General features: G+C 61.0%; 1 protein-coding gene across 1 annotated transcript in view; it reads right to left on the bottom strand.

Annotated features, from left to right (window-relative positions):
* The window catches only part of HUWE1 (HECT, UBA and WWE domain containing E3 ubiquitin protein ligase 1), a 106261-nt gene that overhangs the window by 7617 nt on the left and 75939 nt on the right, over window positions 1–22705 (bottom strand). Inside the window, 12 exon segments of the mRNA XM_077172441.1 lie at window positions 4007–4147; window positions 4240–4357; window positions 6751–6996; window positions 8895–9080; window positions 10899–10986; window positions 12030–12112; window positions 13168–13370; window positions 14740–14872; window positions 15667–15823; window positions 15928–16034; window positions 17125–17776; window positions 21513–22110. Coding sequence (XP_077028556.1) covers window positions 4007–4147; window positions 4240–4357; window positions 6751–6996; window positions 8895–9080; window positions 10899–10986; window positions 12030–12112; window positions 13168–13370; window positions 14740–14872; window positions 15667–15823; window positions 15928–16034; window positions 17125–17776; window positions 21513–22110 — 2712 coding nt within the window.

Below are 22705 nucleotides of genomic sequence, written 5' to 3'. Positions count from 1 at the left end.
TGGTTTTGCAGGGATCTGGGGAGGGTGGAGGGGGTTTGGGGGGATTTGGGGAGGAATTTGGGGATTAGGGAGACCAAGAGAGAGGATTTGGGGAGAGTGGAGGTGGTTTTGGGGGAGTTTGGAGAGGATGGAGGTGGTTTTAGGGGAGTTTGGGGAGGAATTTTGGGGTTTGGAGGTGGTTTAGGGGAAAATTGTGGGGTTAAGTGGGGTGGGAGAGGGGGTTTGGGGAGAGTGGAGGGGGTTTTGGGGGGGTTTGAGGTGGTTTTGGGGAGATTCGGGGAGGGTGGAGGGGGTTTGGGGGGGATTTGGGGAGGAATTTGGGGATTAGGGAGACCAAGAGAGGATTTGGAGAGGGTGGAGGTGGTTTTGGGGGGATTCAGGGAGGGTGGAGGTGGTTTTGGGGGAGTTTGGAGAGGATGGAGGTGGTTTTGAGGGGAATTGGGGGTTAAGTGGGATGGGAGAGGGGGTTTGGGGAGAGGGGAGGGGGTTTGGGGGGGATTTGGAGGAGTTTTTGGGGGGAATTGGGGAGGAATTTGGGGATTAGGGAGACCAAGAGAGAGGATTTGGGGAGAGTGGAGGTGGTTTTGGGGGGATCTGGGGAGGATGGAAGGGGTTTAGGGGGCAATTGGGGGTTAAGTGGGGTGGGAGAGGGGGTTTGGGGGGGATTTGAGGTGGTTTTGGGGGAGTTTGGGGAGAGGGGAGGGGATTTTGGGGGGATTCAGGGTGGGTGGAGGGGGTTTTGGGGGGGTTTGAGGTGGTATTGAGGGGAACTGGGGAGGGTGGAGGTGGTTTTAGGGGGAATTGGGGAGAGTGGAGGGGGTTTTGGGGGGATTTGAGGTGGTTTTGGGGGAGTTTGGGGAGAGGGGAGGGGATTTTGGGGGGATCTGGGGAGGGTGAAGGGGGTTTTGGGGGGATTTGAGGTGGTTTTGGGGAGTTTGGGGAGGATGGAGGTGGCTTTGGGGGGAATTGGGTGTTAAGTGGGGTGGGAGAGGGGGTTTGGGGAGATTTGAGGTGATTTTGGGGGAGTTTGGGGAGAGTGGAGGTGGTTTTAGGGGGATCTGGGGAGGATGGAGGGCAAAATTGGGGGGATTCAGGGGTTAAGTGGGGTGGGAGAAGGGGTTTGGGGAGAGTGGAGGTGGTTTTGGGGGAGTTAAAAGAGGATGGAGGTGGTTTTGGGGGCATTCGGGGAGGGTGGAGAGGGTTTTGGGGGGAAATTGGGGGTTAAGTGGGGTGGGAGTGGGGTTTTGGGGGGATTTGAGGTGGTTTTGGGGAGATTCGGGGAGGGTGGAGGGGGTTTTGGGAGGATTTGGGGAGGAATTTGGGGATTAGGGAGACCAAGAGAGAGGATTTGGGGAGAGTGGAGGTGGTTTTGGGGGAGTTTAAAGAGGATGGAGGTGGTTTTGGGGGGGATTCGGGGAGGGTGGAGGGGGTTTTAGGGGGAAATTGGGGGTTAAGTGGTGTGGGAGAGGGGGTTTGGAGAGGATGGAGGGGGTTTGGGGGGGGGTTGGTGAGTGGGAGAGGGGGTTTGGGGAGGGTGGAGGAGGTTTTGGGGGGATTTGGAGAGGGTGGAGGGGGTTTTAGGGAATTTGGGGAGGAATTTGGGGGTTAGGGAGACCAAGAGAGAGGATTTGGGGAGGGTGGAGGTGGTTTTAGGGGAGTTTGGGGAGGAATTTTGGGTTTTGGAGGTCGTTTTGGGGCAAATTGGGGGTTAAGTGGGGTGGGAGAGGGGGTTTGGGGGGATTTGAGGGGGTTTTGGGGGAGTTTGGTAAAAGTGGAGGTGGTTTTGGGGGAGTTTAAAGAGGATGGAGGGGGTTTTGGGGGGGATTTGGGGAGGATGGAGGGGGTTTTGGGGGGGATTTGAGGTGGTTTTGGGGGAGTTTAGGGAGAGGGGAGGGGATTTTGGGAGGATTCAGGGTGGGTGGAGGGGGTTTTGGGGGGATTTGAGGTGGTTTTGGGGAGTTTGGAGAGGATGGAGGGGGTTTTGGGGGAGTTTGGGGGTTAAGTGGGGTGGGAGAGGGGGTTTGGGGAGAGTGGAGGGGGTTTTGGGGGGATTTGAGGTGGTTTTGGGGAGATTCGGGGAGGGTGGAGGGGGTTTGGGGGGGATTTGGGGAGGAATTTGGGGATTAGGGAGACCAAGAGAGAGGATTTGGGGAGAGTGGAGGTGGTTTTGGGGGAGTTTAAAGAGGATGGAGGTGGTTTTGGGGGAGTTTGGGGAGGAATTTTGGGGTTTGGAGGTGGTTTTGAGGGGAATTGGGGGTTAAGTGGGGTGGGAGAGGGGGTTTGGGGAGAGGGGAGGGGGTTTTGGGGGGATTTGAGGTGGTTTTGGGGGAGTTTGGGGAGAGGGGAGGGGATTTTGGGGGGAACTGGGGAGGATGGAAGGGGTTTTGGGGGGATTGAAGAGGATAGAGGTGGTTTTGGGGGGAACTGGGGAGGAATTTTGGGTTTTGGAGGTCGTTTTGGGGCAAATTGGGGGTTAAGTGGGGTGGGAGAGGGGGTTTGGGGGGATTTGAGGTGGTATTGAGGGGAACTGGGGAGCGTGGAGGTGTTTTTGGGGGAGTTTGGGGAGGAATTTGGGGATTAGAGAGACCAAGAGAGGATTTGGAGAGGATGGAGGTGGTTTTGGGAGGATTTGGGGGTTAAGTGGGGTGGGAGAGGGGCTTTGGGGGGATTTGGAGAGGGTGGAGGGGGTTTGGGGGGGATTTGAGGTGATTTTGGGGGAGTTTGGTAAAAGTGGAGGTGGTTTTGGGGGAGTTTGGAGAGGAATGATGGTGGTTTTGGGGGAGTTTGGGAAGGATGGAGGTGGTTTTGGGGGGGATTTGGGGAGGATGGAGGGGGAAATTGGGGGGATTCAGGGGTTAAGTGGGGTGGGAGAGAGGGTTTGGGGAGTGGGGAGGGGGGGTTGGGGGGGATTGGGGAGGGTGAAGGGGGTTTGGGGGGGATTTGAGGGGGTTTTGGGGGAGTTTGGGGGGGATTTGAGGGGGTTTTGGGATTCAAGTGGGATGGGAGAGGGGGTTTGGGGAGAGTGGAGGTGGTTTTGGACATTTTAGGGTTCCCAGGGGATATTTTATATATCCCGGGCAGCATTTTAGGGTTCCCAGAGGTTATTTTGGGGTTCCCAAGGGATATTTTGGGGCTCCCAGTGGACATTTTTGATATCCCAGGCAGTATTTTGGGGTTCCTAGGGGATATTTTAGGGATTACAGGGAATATTTTAGAGTTCCCAGGGGTTATTTTAGGGTTCCCAGGGGACATTTTAGGGCTCCCACGGGATATTTTAGGGGTTCCTAGGGGATATTTTAGGGTCCCAGGGGTCATTTTTGGGGTTCCCAGTGGACATTTTTGATATCCCAGGCAGTATTTTGATGTTCCTAGGGGATATCCTGGGGTTCCCAGGGGATATTTTGGATATCCCAAGCAGCATTTTAGGGTTCCCAGGGGTTATTTTGGGGCTCCCAGTGGACATTTTACAGTTCCCAGGGGATGTTTTAGGGGTTCCTAGGGGATATTTTAGGGTTCCAGTTGTTTGGTTTTTTTTTTTTTTTTTTTTTTTTCCCTAGGGGATATTTTGGGGTTGCAAGGGGATATTTTGGATATCCCAGGCAGTATTTTGGGGGTCCTAGTGGATATTCTGGGGCTCCCAGAGGATATCCTGGGGTTCCCAGGGGATATTCTGGGGCTCCCAGAGGATATCCTGGGGTTCCCAGGGGATATTTTGGGGCTCCCAGGGGACATTTTACAGTTCCCAGGGGATATTTTTGGGTCCACAAGGGATATCCTGGGGCTCCCAGAGGATATCCTGGGGTTCCCAGGGGATATTCTGGGGTTCCTAGTGGATATTTTGGGGTTCCTAGTGGATATTCTGGGGCTCCCAGAGGATATCCTGGGGTTCCCAGGGGATATCCCGGGGTTCCTAGTGGATATTTTGGGGTTCCCAGGGGATACTCTGGGGTTCCCAGGGGATATTTGGGGTTCCTAGTGGATATTTTGGAGTTCCCAGGGCCCTCACAGTCGGTTCTTCATCTCCTCGGGGGATTTGCGGTGCAGCTCCCGGTACGAGTCCTCGAAGACGTGATCGCGCCGCACGTGCACGGCCATGTCCTCCTTGCGCAGGCCCTCGTCCAGGCGCTCCAGCTCCTGCCGGAAATACCTGGCCAGGGCCAAAAACGGGGGCGTCAGGTGCTCTGGGGGGACCCCCCATTTTTTTGGGACCCCGTTTTTTGGGACCCCCAGGCCACGCACTTGCGCTTGACGTCGAAGTCCAGCACGCGGATGTAGTCGACCAGCACGGCGAAGGGGCCGTCGGCCAGGTGGGTGGTGGATTGCCGCAGGATCTGGTTCAGCACCGTCCGGTGCGTCTCTGGGGAGGGGAAACAAACACAAAAAAAGGGGTTTTGGGGGTGTCCTTGAATCGGGGAACCCCCCTTTTCTAAATGCCTGGTGGTTGTGGTGTTTCGGGAAGGGGAGGTTTGGCCCCGTCGGTGTTGGTGGTTGTGGGTGGGGACGGATGGCAAAGTGTTGAGGAGGTTAAAAATCCCACAGATTCACCTTTCCTGAATTTCACTTTGCCAAAGACTTGAGGAGCCCAAAAATCCCCTGAGGTTTCCCTCCCCAAAGCTTTGGGGCTCCTCCAAACCCCTCTCAAATCCCTCCAATCCAAACCCCTCTCAAATCCCTCCAAATCCCTCTCAAATCCCTCCAAATCCTTCTCAAATCCCTCCAAATCCCTCCAATCCAAACCCCTCTCAAATCCCCCCAAACCCCGCTCAAATCCCTCTCAAATCCCTCCCAAACCCCGCTCAAATCCCTCCAAACCCCGCTCAAATCCCTCTCAAACCCCTCTCAAATCCCTCCAAACCCCTCTCAAATCCCTCCAAACCCTTCTCAAATCCCTCCAAACCCCTCTCAAATCCCTCTCAAATCCCTCCAAACCCCTCTCAAATCCCTCTCAAACCCCTCTCAAATCCCTCTCAAATCCCTCTCAAATCCCTCCAAACCCCGCTCAAATCCTTCCAAATCCCTCTCAAATCCCTCTCAAACCCCTCTCAAATCCCTCTCAAATCCCTCCAAACCCCTCTCAAATCCCTCCAAACCCCTCCAATCCAAATCCCTCTCAAACCCCTCTCAAATCCTTCCAAACCCCTCTCAAATCCCTCCAAACCCCTCTCAAATCCCTCCAAATCCCTTCCCCACACCCCAAAGTCCCCCCTGACCCCCCAAAACCCTGTCCCCAAATCTGAGGCTCTCCCCAGCCCCCTCAAATCCCCCCCAAACCCCTTCCTCACACCCCCAAAGCCCTTCCTCACACCCTGAGCTTTCCCAACCCCCCCCAATGCCCCCAAACCCCTTCCCCACACTCCCAATCCCCTTCCCCACTTGCCCAAACCCCAAAAGCTCCCCCCAAACACCCTCCAAGCTGCCTTCACAGCCCCCCAAACCCCTTCCCCACACTCCCAATCCCTTTCCCAATTCCCTAAGCTCCCCCAAACCCTCCTGCCCAAAGCCCCCAAACACCCTCCAAGCTGCCTTCAGCCTCTCCCCACGCTCCCAATTCCCTTCTCCACACCCTGAGCTCCCCCAAAACTCCCTCCAATACCCCCAGTGCCCCTCCCAGCCCCTCAAACCCCCTTCCCACACTCCCAATCCCCTTCCCAATCCCCTGAGCTCCCCCAAACCCCCCACCCAAAGCCCCTAAACGCTCTCCAAGCTGCCTTCAGCCCCCCCAAACCCTCTCCCCACACTCCCAATCCCCTTCCCCACTTTCCCAAACCCCAAAAGCTCCCCCAAACCCCCCAGTTCCCCTTCCAGCCCCCCAAACCCTTGCCCCACATTCCTAATCCCCTTCCCCAATTCCCTAAGCTCCCCCAAACCCTCCTGCCCAAAGCCCCCAAACACCCTCCAAGCTGCCTTCAGCCCCTCCCCACGCTCCCAATCCCCTTCTCCACACCTTGAGCTCTCCCAAAACTCCCTCCAGCACCCCCAGTGCCCCTCCCAGTCCCCCCAAACTCCCTTCCCCACACTCCCAATCCCTTTCCCAATCCCCTAAGCTCCCCCAAACCCCCCACCCAAAGCCCCTAAACGCTCTCCAAGCTGCCTTCAGCCCCCCCAAACCCTCTCCCACTCCCAATCCCCTTCCCCGCTTTCCCAAACCCCAAAAGCTCCCCCCAAATGCCCTCCAAGCTGCTTTCAGCCCTGCCAAACCCCTTCCCCACACTCCCAATCCCCTTCCCCACTTTCCCGAACCCCAAAAGCTGCCCCCAAACACCCTCCAAGCTGCCTTCATGCCCCCCCAAACATCCTCCCCAAACTCCCAATCCCCTTCTCCACACCCTGAGCTCTCCCAAAACTCCCTCCAGTAGCCCCAGTGCCCCTCCCAGCCCTCCCAAACCCCCTTCCCCACACTCCCAATCCCCTTCCCAATCCCCTAAGCTCCCCCAAACCCTCTGCCCAAAGCCCCCAAACGCCCTCCAAGCTGCCTTCACCCCCTCCCCACACTCCCAATCCCCTTCCCCACTTGCCCAAACCCCAAAAGCTGCCCCCAAACGCCCTCCAAGCTGCCTTCAGCCTCCCCAAACCCCCTGCCCAAAGCCCCTAAACACCCTCCAAGCTGCCTTCAGCCCTCCCAAACCCTTTCCCCAACTCCCAAACCCTTTCCCCACACTCCCAATCCCCTTCCCCACACTCCCAATCCCCTTCCCCACTCTCCCAAACCCCGAAGCTCCCCCAGTGAAGCCCCCCCTGTCCCCATCTCACCGGCGAAGCGCAGGAATTTCTGCGTGTCCGGGGGCAGGCTGGCCGAGATGTGCATGGCCGAGGGCTCCCGGGAGAAGAAGGGGTCCAGGGCGGAGGGGGTGGCGGGCGTGAGGGGCGCGGGGGACAGCGGCGGGGGCTCGTCCTTGATGTGCGCCAGCTGGCTCTCCCGCGTGTCCCGCACCGGCGGGCGGCTCTCGCGCTCCGTGGCGTGCACCAGGAAAAATGCCTCGACGGCTGGCTGGAGAACTGGGGGACAACGGGGACAGTGGTGGTGTGGGGCGGGGGACAGCACAGGGACAGCGTGGGGACAGCACAGGGATAGGGGGCAGTGGTGGCGTGCACCAGGAAAAACGCCTCGACGGCCGGCTGGAGAACTGGGGGACAATGGGGACAGTGGTGGTGTGGGGCAGGGGACAGTGTGGGGACAGTGGTGGCGTGCACCAGGAAAAACACCTCGACGGCCGGCTGGAGAACTGGGGGACAATGGGGACAGTGGTGGCGTGGGGCAGGGGACGGGGTGGGGATGGCACAGGGACAGGGTGGGGACAGCACAGGGATAGGGGGCAGTGGTGGCGTGCACCAGGAAAAACGCCTCGACGGCCGGCTGGAGAACTGGGGGACAACGGGGACAGTGGTGGCGCGGGGCAGGGGACAGCGTGGGGATGGCATGGGGAGAGCATGGGGACAGCATGGGGGCAGCATGGGGACAGTGTGGGGATAGGGGACAGTGGTGGCGTGCACCAGGAAAAACGCCTCGACAGCTGGCTGGAGAACTGGGGGACAACGGGGGAATGGTGGCACAGGGCAGGGGACAGGGTGGGGATGGCACAGGGACAGCATGGGGACAGCACAGGGATAGGGGGCAGTGGTGGCATGGGGCAGGGGACAGGCTGGGGACAGCATGGGGACAGGGGGCAGTGGTGGCGTGCACCAGGAAAAACGCCTCGAATGGCCGGCTGGAGAACTGGGGGACAACGGGGGAATGGTGGCACGGGGCAGGGGACAGCGTGGGGATGGCACACGGACAGCACAGGGATAGGGGGCAGTGGTGGCATGGGGCAGGGGACAGCGTGGGGACAGTGTGGGGAGTGCATGGGGACAGGCTGGGGACAGCATGGGGACAGGGGGCAGTGGTGGCGTGCACCAGGAAAAACGCCTCAACGGCCGGCTGGAGAACTGGGGGACAATGGGGACAGTGGTGGTGTGGGGCAGGGGACAGCACAGGGACAGGGTGGGGATGGCACAGGGACAGCACAGGGACAGGGGCAGTGGTGGCATGCACCAGGAAAAACGCCTCAAATGGCCGGCTGGAGAACTGGGGGACAACGGGGACAGTGGTGGCACGGGGCAGGGGACAGCACAGGGACAGTGTGGGGACAATGTGAGGTCAGTGGGTGTAGTGGGGACAGGGGTCAGCACGGGGACAGTGTTAGGACAGCATGGGGGCAGCGTGGGGACAGCGTGGGGACAGGGGCAGTGGTGGTGTGGGGCAGGGGACAGGGAGGGGATGGCATGGGGACAGGGGCAGTGGTGGCATGGGGCAGGGAACAGAGTAGGGATAGGGGCATGGGGCAGGGGACAGGCTGGGGACAGCACGGGGACAGTGTGGGGTGAGTGGGTGGCGTGGGGCAGGGGACAGCACGGGGACAGCACGGGGACAGCACAGGGACAGTGTGGGGACAGTGGGTGGCCTGGGGCAGGGGACAGCATGGGGACAGTGTGGGGACAGTGTGGGGACAGTGGGTGGCGTGGGGCAGGGGACAGCATGGGGACAGTGTGGGGACAGTGTGGGGACAGTGGGTGGCGTGGGGCAGGGGACAGCACAGGGACAGCATGGGGACAGCACGGGGACAGGCAGGGGACAGGCTGGGGACAGGCTCGGGACAGCGTGGGGTGAGTGGGTGGCGTGGGACAGGCTGGGGACAGCATGGGGACAGCACGGGGACAGTGGGTGGCGTGGGGCAGGGGACAGGCTGGGGACAGCGTGGGGTCAGTGGGTGGCGTGGGACAGCACGGGGACAGCACGGGGACAGCGTGGGGACAGCGTGGGGACAGTGGGTGGCCTGGGGCAGGGGACAGCACGGGGACAGCGTGGGGTCAGTGGGTGGTGTGGGACAGGCTGGGGACAGGGTGGGGACACGCACCGAGCACGGCGTGCTGGTCGTGCGACTCCTCGAGCTCCTTGAGGCACTCTCCCAGCATGTCCCACAGCTCGTCCAGGCTCAGCTGCTCGCTCAGCAGGGGCAGCTCCGGGGGCCGCTCCTCCCTGTCCCTGTCCCTGTCCCTGTCCCTGTCCCGGTCCCGGTCCCCGCCCTGCGCGGCCTCGGGGCCTGGCGTGGGGGGGACACGGTCAGGACATGGCTGTGTGAGCAGTGACACCCCAACAGTGACACCCAGTGTGAGCAGTGACACCCAGTGTGAGCAGTGACACCCCAACAGTGACACCCAGTGTGAGCAGTGACACCCAAACAGTGACACCCAAGCAGTGACACCCAGTGTGAGCAGTGACACCCCAAAAGTGACACCCAGTGTGAGCAGTGACACCCAGTGTGAGCAGTGACACCCAAACAGTGACACCCAACAGTGACACCCAAACAGTGACACCCAGTGTGAGCAGTGACACCCCAAAAGTGACACCCAACAGTGACACCCAGTGAGCAGTGACACCCCAACAGTGACACCCAGTGTGAGCAGTGACACCCCAACAGTGACACCCAGTGTGAACAGTGACACCCAATGTGAGCAGTGACACCCAGTGACACCCAAACAGTGACACCCCAACAGTGACACCCAGTGTGAGCAGTGACACCCAACAGTGACACCCCAACAGTGACACCCAGTGTGAGCAGTGACACCCAAACAGTGACACCCAATGTGAGCAGTGACACCCAAACAGTGACACCCCAACAGTGACACCCAGTGTGAGCAGTGAGACCCAAACAGTGACACCCCAATAGTGACACCCAGTGTGAGCAGTGACACCCCAGCAGTGACACCCAGTGTGAACAGTGACACCCCAACAGTGACACCCAGTGTGAGCAGTGACACCCCAGCAGTGACACCCAGTGTGAGCAGTGACACCCAAACAGTGACACCCATATGAACAGTGACACCCATATGAACAGTGACACCCAGTGTGAGCAGTGACACCCCAGCAGTGACACCCAATGTGAGCAGTGACACCCAAACAGTGACACCCCAACAGTGACACCCATATGAACAGTGACACCCATATGAACAGTGACACCCCAGCAGTGCCACCCCACCCCAGCAGTGCCACGCCCTGCAGTGACACTGGGATGGCCCCACACCAGCACCAGCCCGGGAGCGGGGATGGCCCCAGTGGTGGCACTGTGGGTGACTGGGTGGCACTGGGGGTGACTGGGTGGCACTGGGCCAAACTGGAGGGTGACTGGGTGGCACTGGGTGGTGACTGGGCTACACTGGAGGGTGACAGGGCAGCACTCTGGGTGACTGGGTGGCACTGGGCCGTACTGGAGGGTGACTGGTTGGCACTGGGCCGTACTGGGGGGTGACCGGGGGGGTTCTCGGTGGCACTGGGTGGCACTGGGAGGTGACTGGGTGGCACTGGTTGGCACTGGGTGGCACTGGTTGGCACTGGGCCATACTGGAGGGTGACTGGGTGGCACTGGTTGGCACTGGGTGGCACTGGTTGGCACTGGGCCGTTCTGGGGGTGACCGGGGGGGTTCTCGGTGGCACTGGGTGGCACTGGGTGGCACTGGGCCATACTGGGGGTGACCGGGGGGGTTCTCGGTGGCACTGGGTGGCACTGGGCCGTACTGGGGGGTGACTGGGCAGTGCTGGAAGGTGACTGGGTGGCACTGGTTGGCACTGGGTGGCACTGGGCCGTTCTGGGGGGTGACCGGGGGGGTTCTTGGTGGCACTGGGTGGCACTGGGAGGTGACTGGGTGGCACTGGGTGGCACTGGTTGGCACTGGGCCGTTCTGGAGGGTGACTGGGTGGCACTGGGAGGTCACTGGTTGGCACTGGGTGGCACTGGGAGGTCACTGGGTGGCACTGGGCCGTTCTGGGGGTGACCAGGGGGGTTCTCGGTGGCACTGGGTGGCACTGGGAGGTCACTGGTTGGCACTGGGCCGTACTGGGGGGTGACCGGGGGGGTTCTCACCCACGTCCTGCGGGGCGGGCGAGGGCTGGTCCACGTCCATGGGCGACTCCTCGCGCCGGGGGACGGCGTCCGCGGGCCCGGCCTCCGACTGGGGGGGACGGCGGCGGCTTTAGGGGGCCGGGACCCCCCCGGGGGAGCCCCCAGAGCCCCCCCGGGCTGGGGGGACCCCCAAACATGGGGGGGGGGGAGGGGGAGAAGCGGGAGGGAGATGGGGAGGGGGGGGAAGGAGGGGGAGGATGATGAAGATGGAAGAGGCTGAAGGAGAAGGATGAGGATGATGAAGAGGAAGGTGAGGGTGATGATGGGGACGGGCAGGAGGAAGGCTGCTGTGGGGGAGTGGGGGCAGGAGGGGAGGGGAAGCGAGGATGAGGAGGGGAGAACGAGGATGGGAAGGAGGAGGCTGAGGAGGGTGAGGGAAGGGAAGATGAGGAGGATGAGGAGGGATGGAGGAAGGGGAGGGATGAGGGGGCTGAGGAGGGAGTGAGGATGATGAGGAGGGGGTGAGGACAATGGGGAGGGGTTGAGAATAATGGGGATGATGAGGAGGGAGGGGATGAGGATGATGAGGAGGGAGTGAGAATGACAAGGAGGGGATGAGGATGATGAGGATGGGGTGAGGATGATGAGGATGAGGAGGAGGGGATGAGGATGATGGGGATGATGAGGAGGGAGGGGATGGGGATGAGGAGGATGATGAGGATGGGGTGAGAATGACGAGGATGATGAGGATGGGGTGAGGACAATGGGGAGGGGGTGAGGATGATGAGGATGATGAGGATGGGGTGAGAATGACGAGGAGGGGATGAGGATGATGAGGAGGGGATGAGGATGATGAGGATGGGGTGAGGATGATGAGGATGATGGGGATGATGAGGAGGGAGGGGATGGGGATGAGGAGGATGATGAGGATGGGGTGAGAATGACGAGGATGATGAGGAGGGCGTGACAATGACGAGGAGGGGCGGGCCGAGGAGGCCGAGGATGAGGAGGAGGAGGAGGAGGAGGAGGCCCAAGAGGCCGGGCCGGGGCAGGCAGGAGCGGAGGGAGGAAGAGCAGGGCAGGGTGGAGGAAGGCGGCCGTGCTAACCGTGTCTCCCTGCTGCCGCCTCCGGGCCCTCTGGCCCTCACGTACCATTTGTATGATGGCGTCGGCCTCGGCCTCCAGCTGCCGGACGGCGGCCTGGATGCTGCCGGCCGCCCCCAGCCCCGCGGCGCCTGCGGCACAGAGGGCAGCGGTCAGCACGGACAGCACGGACAGCACGGACAGCACGGACAGTGGTCAGCAGTCAGTCAGCACGGACAGTGGTCAGTCAGCACGGACAGCACGGACAGCATGGACAGCACAGACAGCATGGTCAGCGGTCAGCACGGACAGCACGGACAGTGGTCAGCATGGACAGTGGTCAGCACGGACAGCACGGACAGCGGTCAGCAGTCAGTCAGCATGGACAGTGGTCAGCACGGACAGCACGGACAGCAGTCAGCACAGACAGCACCGTCAGTGGTCAGTCAGCATGGACAGCGGTCAGCATGGACAGTGGTCAGTCAACATGGCCAGTGGTCAGCACAGACAGTGGTCAGCATGGACAGCAGTCAGCAGTCAGTCAGCATGGCCAGTGGTCAGTCAGCACAGACAGCGGTCAGCATGGCCAGTGGTCAGTCGGCAATGACAGGGGTCAGTCAGCACGGCCAGCAGCCAGCAGTCAGTCAGCAAGGACAGCGGTCAGTGGTCAGCATGGACAGTGGTCAGCACAGACAGCAGTCAGTGGTCAGTCAGCATGGCCAGCGGTCAGTGGTCAGCACAGTCAGCACAGACAGTGGTTAGTACAGACAGTGGTCAGCACAGACAGCGGTCAGCAGTCAGTGGTCAGCACGGACAGTGGTCAGCAGGGACAGCGGTCAGCATGTCCAGCAGTCAGCGGTCAGCATGGCCAGCGGTCAGTGGTCAGCACAGCCAGCGGTCAGCGGTCAGCATGTCCAGCACAGCCAGCGGTCAGCATGTCCAGCAGTCCGCGCGCTCAGTGCTCAGCGGTCAGCATGTCCAGCGGTCAGCGGTCAGCATGTTCAGCAGTCCACGCGCTCAGCGCTCAGCGGTCAGCATGTCCAGCGGTCAGCATGTCCAGCACAGACAGTAGTCAGTCAGCATGTCCAGCAGTCAGCGGTCAGCACGTCCAGCGGTCAGCATGTCCAGCGGTCAGCATGTCCAGCAGTCCGTGCACTCAGCGGTCAGCATGTCCAGCGGTCAGCGCGGCGGCCGGAGCGGCCCTTACCCAGCCGGCCGGGCTGCTTGGCCTTGCGGTGCGCCCGGCGCGTGTCGTCGCGCAGCTGGATGATGACCTGCAGCACGCGCAGGAAGAAGCGCTGCGTGGACGTCTTGGAGGTCAGCACGGACATGGAGGGCAGCTGCAGCTCCCGGCCGCCCAGAGCGCGCTTCTGCGACGCCACGATGACCACGCTCTCGGCCGTGTCAAAGCTGGGGGACAGGACGGGGTCAGGGGTCATGGACGGGGGTCAGGGGTCATGGGGAATGGCCACGATGACCACGCTCTCGGTCGTGTCAAAGCTGGGGGACAGGACGGGGGTCAGGGGTCATGGGGAATGGCAGGGACAGCGGTCAGTGGTCATCAGTGGGGCAACAGGGAGTGGGCAGTGGTCATCAAAAGGGATGACAGGGAGTGGTCATTGCTGGAGCGGGAATGGTCATCAGTGGGGACAGTGGGGAGTGGTCATCAGTGGGGACAGTGGGGAGTGGTCATCAGTGGGGAAAATGGGCAGTGGTCATCAGTGGGGACAATGGGGAGTGGTCATCAGTGGGGACAATGGGGAACGGTCATCAGTGGGACAATGGGCAGTGGTCATCAGTGGGGACAGTGGGGAGTGGTCATCAGTGGGGACAATGGGGAACGGTCATCAGTGGGGACCAGGAGGAAAGGGCAGTGGTCATCAGAGGGGCAACAGGGAGTGGTCATCGGTGGGGACAGTGGGGAGTGGTCATCAGTGGGGACAATGGGGAGTGGTCATCGGTGGGGACAGTGGGGAGTGGTCATCAGTGGGGACAATGGGGAGTGGTCATCGGTGGGGACAATGGGCAGTGGTCATCGGTGGGGACAATGGGGAGTGGGCAGTGGTCATCAAAAGGGATGACAGGGAGTGGTCATTGCTGGAGACCAGCATGGGCAGCGGTCATCAGCAGGGATGTGGCGGAATGGGCAGTGGTCATCAGTGGGGACAATGGGGAATGGTCATCGGTGGGGACAATGGGGAATGGTGGCACAGTGGTCATCAGCATGGACACCAGAGAGGGACAGGAGGTGCCACCATGCCCAGGACAGGGACAGGAGGGGTCAGTGGTGCCCGGGACAAGGACAGGAGGTGTCCCCAGCACTCAGGACAGGGACAGGAGGTGCCCCCATGGCCAGGACAAGGACAGGAGGGGTCAGTGGTGCCCAAGACAAGGACAGGAGGTGCCCCCATGCCCAGGACAGGGACAGGAGGTGTCACAGCACTCAGGACAGGGACAGGAGGGGTCAGTGGTGCCCAGGACAGGGACGGGAGGTGCCCCCATGCCCAGGACAAGGATAGGAGGGGTCAGTGGTGCCCAGGACAGGCACAGGAGGTGTCCCCATACCCAGGACAGGGACAGGAGGTGTCCCAGCACTCAGGACAGGGACAGGAGGTGCCCCCATGCCCAGGACAGGGACAGGAGGTGTCACAGCACTCAGGACAGGGACAGGAGGTGCCCCCATGCCCAGGACAGGGACAGGAGGTGTCCCCACGCCCAGGACAGGGACAGGAGGTGTCCCCATGGCCACGCCAGCCCCCCGGGCTGGGCGGGCACTCACCGGCTCTGCATTTTGCCCTTGAGCTTGGCGCTGGGGGGCTGCTCCTCAGGGAGCCCCTCGGGGGACGGGGCCTCGAGCTGCGCCCGCCGCTGCTGCTCCAGGTTGTACTCACGGAGCTCGGCCAGCAGCGTCCCTGGGGGGGTGACACGGGCTGGGACCCTCTGACCACCCCCACTGACCACGGGGCACCCCCAGCCTGCCCCACCTGGGACCCCCACGCTGCTCTGGCGGCCCAGATCCTCTCCAGCACCCCCCCAATCACAGAGGAGCCCCCCACCCCCAGGAGTCCTCATTATCACTCTGGCAGCACAGGGCCCACCCCAGGACCCCCCCTCACTGATTTGGTGGCACAGGACCCCCCTCACTGATTTGGTGACACACAGCCCTCCCCCAGGACCCCCCCCCATCACCGATCTGGTGGCACAGGGCTCCCCCCCAGGACCCCCCCTCCCCATTTTGGTGGCTCAGAACCCCTCCCCAAGACCCCCCCTCACCAATTTGGTGACACAGGACCCCCCCCTCACCATTCTGGTGACACAAGCCTCTCCCAGGACCCCTCCTCACCAATTTGGTGACACAGGGTCCCCTCCCAGGACCCCCCCTCACTGATTTGGTGACACAGGGGCTCCCCCTCACCATTCAGGTGACACAAGCCCCTTCCCAGGACCCCCCCTCCCCATTTTGGTGTCTCAGAACCCCTCCCCAGGACCCCCCCTCACCAATTTGGTGACACAGGGCCCCCTCCCAGGACCCCCCCTCCCCATTTTGGCAGCTCAGAACCCCCTCCCCAGGCCCCCCCCTCACCATTCTGGTGACACACAGCCCTCCCAGGACCCCCCTCCCCATTTTGGTGTCTCAGAACCCCTCCCCAGGACCCCCCCTCCCCATTTTGGCAGCTCTGAACCCCTCCCCAGGCCCCCCCCTCACCGATCTGGCGGCACAGGGCCCCCCCCAGCTGCCGGGCCCCGCTGAGCAGCAGCCGCAGCACCGTGTCCCTGGTCCCCGCGTCGCCGCGGGACAGCTGCAGCAGGACATTGGCCGCGTCCTCCAGCCCCTCCTCCGAGCACGAGTGCGACGTCAGCACCTGCGGGGGGCACGCGGCGGGGTTGGGGACACCTGGGGACACCTGGGGACAGCAGGGGACAGCGGGACACCCCCCCCTGTGCCCAGCCTGGCCACCCCCGGTACCTCCACGGAGAGCTGGAGCTGGCTCTCGGTCAGGCCCGTGGCCGCCAGCCGGGGGTCAGAGCCACCCTCGGGGACCTTGGCAGGGGACTTGGAGCTCTTGGCAGGGGCTGGGGACAGCAGGGACACACGGTGGTGGGGGTGGTGGCAGTGGGTGGGAGATGCCACCAAGGCCATCAGCATCCACCTGGCACAGGCTGCTCCCTGTGACCCCCCTGTGTCACTGTGACCCCCCTGTGTCACTGGGTGCCATCCCTGTCACCGCATTCTCTCCATGTCCTATCCCTGTCCCACCCCTGTCCCATCCCTGTCCCCATGTCCCCATCCAATGCTCTCAGCTCTGTCCCCATCCCTATGTTCCCATCCCTGTCCCTGTTCCCATGTCACATCCCAGTCGCCCTGTTCCTGTGTCCCATATGTGCCCCAAGCACGTCCCCCTGTCCCCATATCCCATCCCTGTCTCTGTGTTCACACCACGTATCCCCCTTGTCCCCATCCCTGTCCCCCTGTCCCCATCATCATCCCCCTGTCCCCATCCCTGTCCCCTGTCCCATCCCCATGTCCCCATGTCCCCATCCCTATCATCATCCCCCAGCCCCCATATCCCCCTGTCCCCATCCCTGTTCCCCCATCCCTGTCCCCCCATCCCCCTGTCCCCATCCCTCTGTCCCCCTGTCCCCATCCCCATCCCTGTCCCCCTGTCCCCATCCCTGTCCCCATCCCCGTCCCTGTCCCCCTGTCCCCATCCCCATCCCTGTCCCCCTGTCCCCATCCCCATCCCCCTGTCCCCATCCCCATCCCTGTCCCCCTGTCCCCATCCCCATCCCCCTGTCCCCATCCCCATCCCTGTCCCCCTGTCCCCATCCCTGTCCCCCTATCCCTGTCCCCCTGTCCCCATTCATCTGTCCTCATCCCTGTCCCCCTGTCCCCTGTCCCATCCCCATGTCCCCCTGTCCCTATCCCTCTCCCTCTCTCCATCCCCATCCCCCTCTCTCCATCCCTGTCCCCCCATCCCCATCCCTGTCCCCCCGTCCCCATCCCCGTCCCCCTGTCCCCATCCCTGTCCCCCTATCCCCAGTCCCATCCCCATCCCCATGTCCCCCTGTCCCCATCCCTGTCCCCATCCCCATCCCCATCCCCATCCTTGTCCCCATCGCCAACCCTCTGTCCCCCTGTCCCCATCCCTGTCCCCACACTCACCCGCGGCTCCTCCAGCCGTGGCCGCTCCTCCTCCTCCTCCTCCTCCTCCGTTTCCCCCCTGTCCCGGGGGGCTCCCAGGCGCCGCCCCCGCCCCTGCCCCCGTCCCTGTCCCTGTCCCCCCCCCTGCAGCGGGCGGGGCGGGCGCGGGGGGGGCGGGGGCTCCGTTCTGGGGCGCCGCCCCCCCCTCGCCGGCCTTGCCCCCCTCGGGGAGGGCGATGGAGATGAGGGACAGGAGGCGCAGCAGCTTCTCGGTGAGGAGGGGGCTGCGGCGGATGACGCCGTGCGACAGCATGTTCATCAGCTGCCCCAGGGGCGACGCCTCCAGGCCCCCCCCGGCCGCCTCGGGCTCGGGGCCGCCCCCGCCGCCCCCGGCCCGCGCCGACCCCTTCCCCTTCCGGCTCACGTTCATGTTGTCCAGCTTGACCAGCAGGTCCCAGAAATCGGTGGACAGCGAGCCCGATTGGGACTGGGGGGGCAGGGTTTGGGAGGGGGCGGTGGTGCTGGGGGGCGGAGGGGGCGGCGGTGCTGGGGGGGTTTGGGGGGGCGCGGGAGGGCAAGGGCTGCCCCCGGAGGATTTGGGGGGGCCGCGGTCGCGCTCCGGCTCGGCGCCGGGGTCTCGGCCTCGCTGTTGGGTGAAGTGGCTGGGGAAGACCTGGGGGGGACACAGGAGGGGCTGATGACCCCAAAACCACCCCAAAATTACCCCAAAACCATCCCAAAACCATCCCAAAACTACCCCAAAACCACCCCAAAACCATCCCAAAACCATCCCAAAACCATCCCAAAACCACCCCAAAACCATCCCAAAACCATCCCAAAACCATCCCAAAACCACCCCAAAACCATCCCAAAACCACCCCAAAACCATCCCAAAACCACCCCAAAACCACCCCAAAACCATCCCAAAACCACCCTAAAACCACCCCAAAACCAGCCCAAAACCAGCCCAAAACCAGCCCAAAACCAGCCCAAAACCACCCCAAAACCATCCCAAAACCACCCTAAAACCACCCCAAAACCACCCCAAAACCACCCCAAAACCATCCCAAAACCATCCCAAAACCATCCCAAAACCACCCCAAAACCACCCCAAAACTACCCCAAAACCAGCCCAAAACCATCCCAAAACCAGCCCAAAACCAGCCCAAAACCATCCCAAAACCAGCCCAAAACCACCCCAAAACCACCCCAAAACCATCCCAAAACCATCCCAAAACCACCCCAAAACCATCCCAAAACCATCCCAAAACCATCCCAAAACCACCCCAAAACCATCCCAAAACCACCCCAAAACCACCCCAAAACTACCCCAAAACTACCCCAAAACCACCCCAAAACCATCCCAAAACCACCCCAAAACCATCCCAAAACCACCCCAAAACCATCCCAAAACTACCCCAAAACCATCCCAAAACTACCCCAAAACCATCCCAAAACTACCCCAAAACCATCCCAAAACCACCCCAAAACCACCCCAAAACCATCCCAAAACCACCCCAAAACCACCCCAAAACTACCCCAAAACCACCCCAAAACCAGCCCGGAGTCCCCCTGTGCCCCCCCATCCCAGCCCCCCCACCACAGAGGTTTTGGGGATCCTCCCCCCCCCCATCCCAGTCCCCACAGAGGTTTTGGGGATCCCCCCCCCATCCCAGTGCCACTGGGAGGGACCCCAAGTATGGGGAAGGGTCCCCAGTTGTGCCTCCCCCTGCCCCCAAAGCGCCCCCAGGTGTGGGGGGCGCTCAGCTCCCCCATGGAATGTTCCAGTGCCCCCCCAGCTACCCCTCAATGTGCCCCAGTGCACCCCAAAATGTCCCAAGCAAACCCCAAGACCCCTCAAGGAACCCCCCAGAAACCCAATTATCGTTCCCCAATTTCCCCTGAACAGCCCTAAATCACTCCCTCACGTGCCATGGAACCTTCAAGGAACATTCCAGAAACCCAATACCATACTTCAGTGTTCCCCAAAGAGCCCCAAACCACCCCTTAATGTGCCAAAAAACCCTTAGAAACTTCCCAAAAACCCAATTAGGGTCCCAAATTTCCCCTGATCAGCCCCAAACCACCCCTTAACGTGCCAAAAACCTTCCAGGAACCTCCCAAAAAGCCCAGTAACTTTCCCCAATTTCCCCAAAGAGCCCCGAACCACCCCTTAACGTGCCAAGGAACCTTCCAGAAACCCAAACCCCTCAAGGAACCTTCCAGAAACCCAATAACGGGCTCTAGCATTCCCCAATTTCCCCCCAAACCACCCCTTAACATGCCAAAAACCTTCCAGGAACCTCCCAAAAACCCAGTAACTTTCCCCAAAGAGCCCCAAACCACCCCTTAACGTGCCAAAAACCTTCCCGGAACCTCCCAAAAAGCCCAGTAACTTCGCCCAGTTTCCTCAAAGAGCCCCAAACCACCCCTTAACGTGCCAAAATACCTTCAAGGAACCTTCCAGAAACCCAAAAACGGGTTCTAATGTCCTCCAATTCCTCCCCGAACCACCCCTTAATGTGCCAAAAACCTTCCAGAAACCTCCCAAAAACCCAGTAACTTTCCCCAAAGAGCCCCAAACCACCCCTTAACGTGCCAAAAACCTTCCAGAAACCTCCCAAAAGGCCCAGAGACTCCTCCCAGCTCTCCCCCAAGAGCCCCATACCACCCTTTAATGTGCCAAAAACCTCCCAAAAACCCAGTAACTTCCCCCAATTTCCCCTGATCATCCCCAAACCACCCCTTAATGTGCCAAAAACCTTCTAGAAACCTCCCAAAAACCCAATAACTTTCCCCAAAGAGCCTCAAACCACCCCTTAACATGCCAAAATACCTTCAAGGAACCTTCCAGAAACCCAAAAATGGGTTCTAATGTCCTCCAATTCCTCCCCGAACCACCCCTTAACGTGCCAAAAACCTTCCAGGAACCTCCCCAAAAACCCAGTAACACCCCCCAATTCTCCTCCAAGACCCCCAAACCACCCCTTAACGTGCCAAAAAAAAAACCCAATAACTTTCCCCAAAGAGCCCCAAACCGCCCCTTAACATGCCAAAATACCTTCAAGGAACCTTCCAGAAACCCAAAAATGGGTTCTCATGTCCTCCAATTCCTCCCCGAACCACCCCTTAATGTGCCAAAAACCTTCCAGAAACCTCCCAAAACCCCAATTATGTTCCCCAATTTCCCCTGAACAGCCCCAAACCACCCCTTAACGTGCCAAAATACCTCCCAGAAACCTCCCAAAAACCCAGTAACATCCCCCAATTCTCCTCCAAGACCCCCAAACCTTAACATGCCAAAATACCTTCAAGGAACCTTCCAGAAACCCAAAAATGGGTTCTAATGTCCTCCAATTCCTCCCCAAACCACCCCTTAATGTGCCAAAAACCTTCAAGGAACCTCCCAAAAACCCAATAACTTTCCCCAAAGAGCCTTAAACCACCCCTTAACGTGCCAAAAACCTCCCAGGAACCTCCCAAAAACCCAGTAACTTTCCCCAGTTTCCCCTGATCATCCCCAAACCACCCCTTAACATGCCAAAATACCTTCAAGGAACCTTCCAGAAACCCAAAAACGGGTTCTAATGTCCTCCAATTCCTCCCCAAACCACCCCTTAATGTGCCAAAAACCTTCCAGGAACCTCCCAAAAAGCCCAGTAACACCCCCCAATTCTCCTCCAAGAGCCCCAAACCACCCCTAAACGTGCCAAAAACCTTCCAGAAACCTCCCAAAACCCCAATTATGATCTCCAGTTTCCCTTGATCAGCCCCAAACCGCCCCTTAACATGCCAAAAACCTCCCAGGAACCACCCAAAAACCCAATAACTTTCCCCAAAGAGCCCCAAACCACCCCTTAACATGCCAAAATACCTTCAAGGAACCTTCCAGAAACCCAAAAATGGGTTCTAATGTCCTCCAATTCCTCCCCGAACCACCCCTTAACGTGCCAAAAACCTTCCAGGAACCTCCCAAAAAGCCCAGTAACTTTGCCCAGTTTCCTCAAAGAGCCCCAAACCACCCCTTAACGTGCCAAAAACCTCCCAAAAACCCAGTAACTTCCCCCAATTTCCCTTGATCAGCCTGAAACCGCCCCTTAACGTGCCAAAAACCTTCCAGAAACCTCCCAAAAACCCAATAACTTTCCCCAAAGAGCCCCAAACCACCCCTTAACGTGCCAAAAACCTCCCAGGAACCTCCCCAAAAGCCCAGTAACACCCCCCAATTCTCCTCCAAGACCCCCAAACCACCCCTAAACGTGCCAAAAACCTCCCAGGAACCTCCCAAAAACCCAGTAACTTTCCCCAATTTCCCCAAAGAGCCCCGAACCACCCCTTAACGTGCCAAAAACCTCCCAGAAACCTCCCAAAAGGCCCAGAAACACCCCCAGCTCTCCCAGCGCGCCCACCTTGGCCAGCTGGATGAGCGTGTCCAGCACGTGCCGGCACACCACGGGCGCGGCCTGCGGGTGGATGTGGACGGCGGAGCCGGCGGCCGCCGCGTGTTTCTCCGTGTGCTTGCGGCCGGGCGCGCGCTGGATCTGGAAGATGTTGGTCCTGCAGCCCAAGGCGGCGTCCATGGACACGGAGAGCCAGGAGAGCTGCCCGGAGCTGCGCGATTCCATGCGGTGCAGCAGGTCCAGCCCGCGCGGCTCCGCGGCCGAGCCGGGCCCGGCGCGGCTTCCTCCACCTCCGCCTCCTCCTCCGCCGCCTCCACCTCCACGGCCCCTTGGGCGCTCCTCGGCGGCCGGGCCGGGGGTCCCGCGAGGGGTCTCGAGGCAGAGCTCGCTCTCGCTGCTGCGCTGCAGGATGGACAGGAGGCTGCGCACCACCCAGCCCCGCGTGGGAGCGTGGTAGCAGAGGTTGCGCAGGACGCGGTGCAGGCGGCTGGTGTTGAGCTTGGGCTCGTCCACGAAGAGCAGCACCAGCAGGCAGGACAGAGCTTCGTGGTCCAGCAGGAGCCGCCCACGGAGGCGGAGCAGGCTGTCCACGCTGCTGCCCGCCGGCCTGGGGATGGGGGATAGGCAGGAGTGACCCAAAGTGACCCAAAACAGAGCCCAAAGTGACCCTAAACTGCCCTGTCCACGCTGCTGCCCGCCGGCCTGGGGATGGGGGACAGGCAGGAGTGACCCAAAGCGACCCAAAAGAGAGCATTAAACCAGACCCCAAACTGGCCCCAAACTGCCCTGTCCATGATGCTGACTGCCAGCCTGGGGGGATAGCCAGGAGTGACCCAGAGTGACCCAAAACAGAGTCCAAAGTGACCCTAAACTGCCCTGTCCACGCTGCTGCCTGCCAGCCTGGGGATGGCCAGGAGTGACCCAAAAGAGAGCAGTAAACCAGCCCCAGACTGACCCCAAAGTGCCCTGTCCACGCTGCTGCCCGCCGGCCTGGGGATGGGGGACAGGCAGGAGTGACCCAAACTGACCCAAAACAGACCCCAAAGTGACCCTAAACTGCCCTGTCCACACTGCTGCCCGCTGGCCTGGGGATGGGGGACAGGCAGGAGTGACCCAAACCAGACCCTAAACTGGCCCAAAACAGACCCCAAACTGCCCTGTCCACGCTGCTGCCCACCGGCCTGGGGATGGGGGACAGGCAG

Source organism: Agelaius phoeniceus, chromosome 38, assembly GCF_051311805.1.
Source record: "Agelaius phoeniceus isolate bAgePho1 chromosome 38, bAgePho1.hap1, whole genome shotgun sequence".
Classification (NCBI taxonomy): domain Eukaryota; kingdom Metazoa; phylum Chordata; class Aves; order Passeriformes; family Icteridae; genus Agelaius; species Agelaius phoeniceus.
Note: the sequence above shows the minus strand (reverse complement) of the source record. Positions and strands in the feature narration are given on the sequence as shown.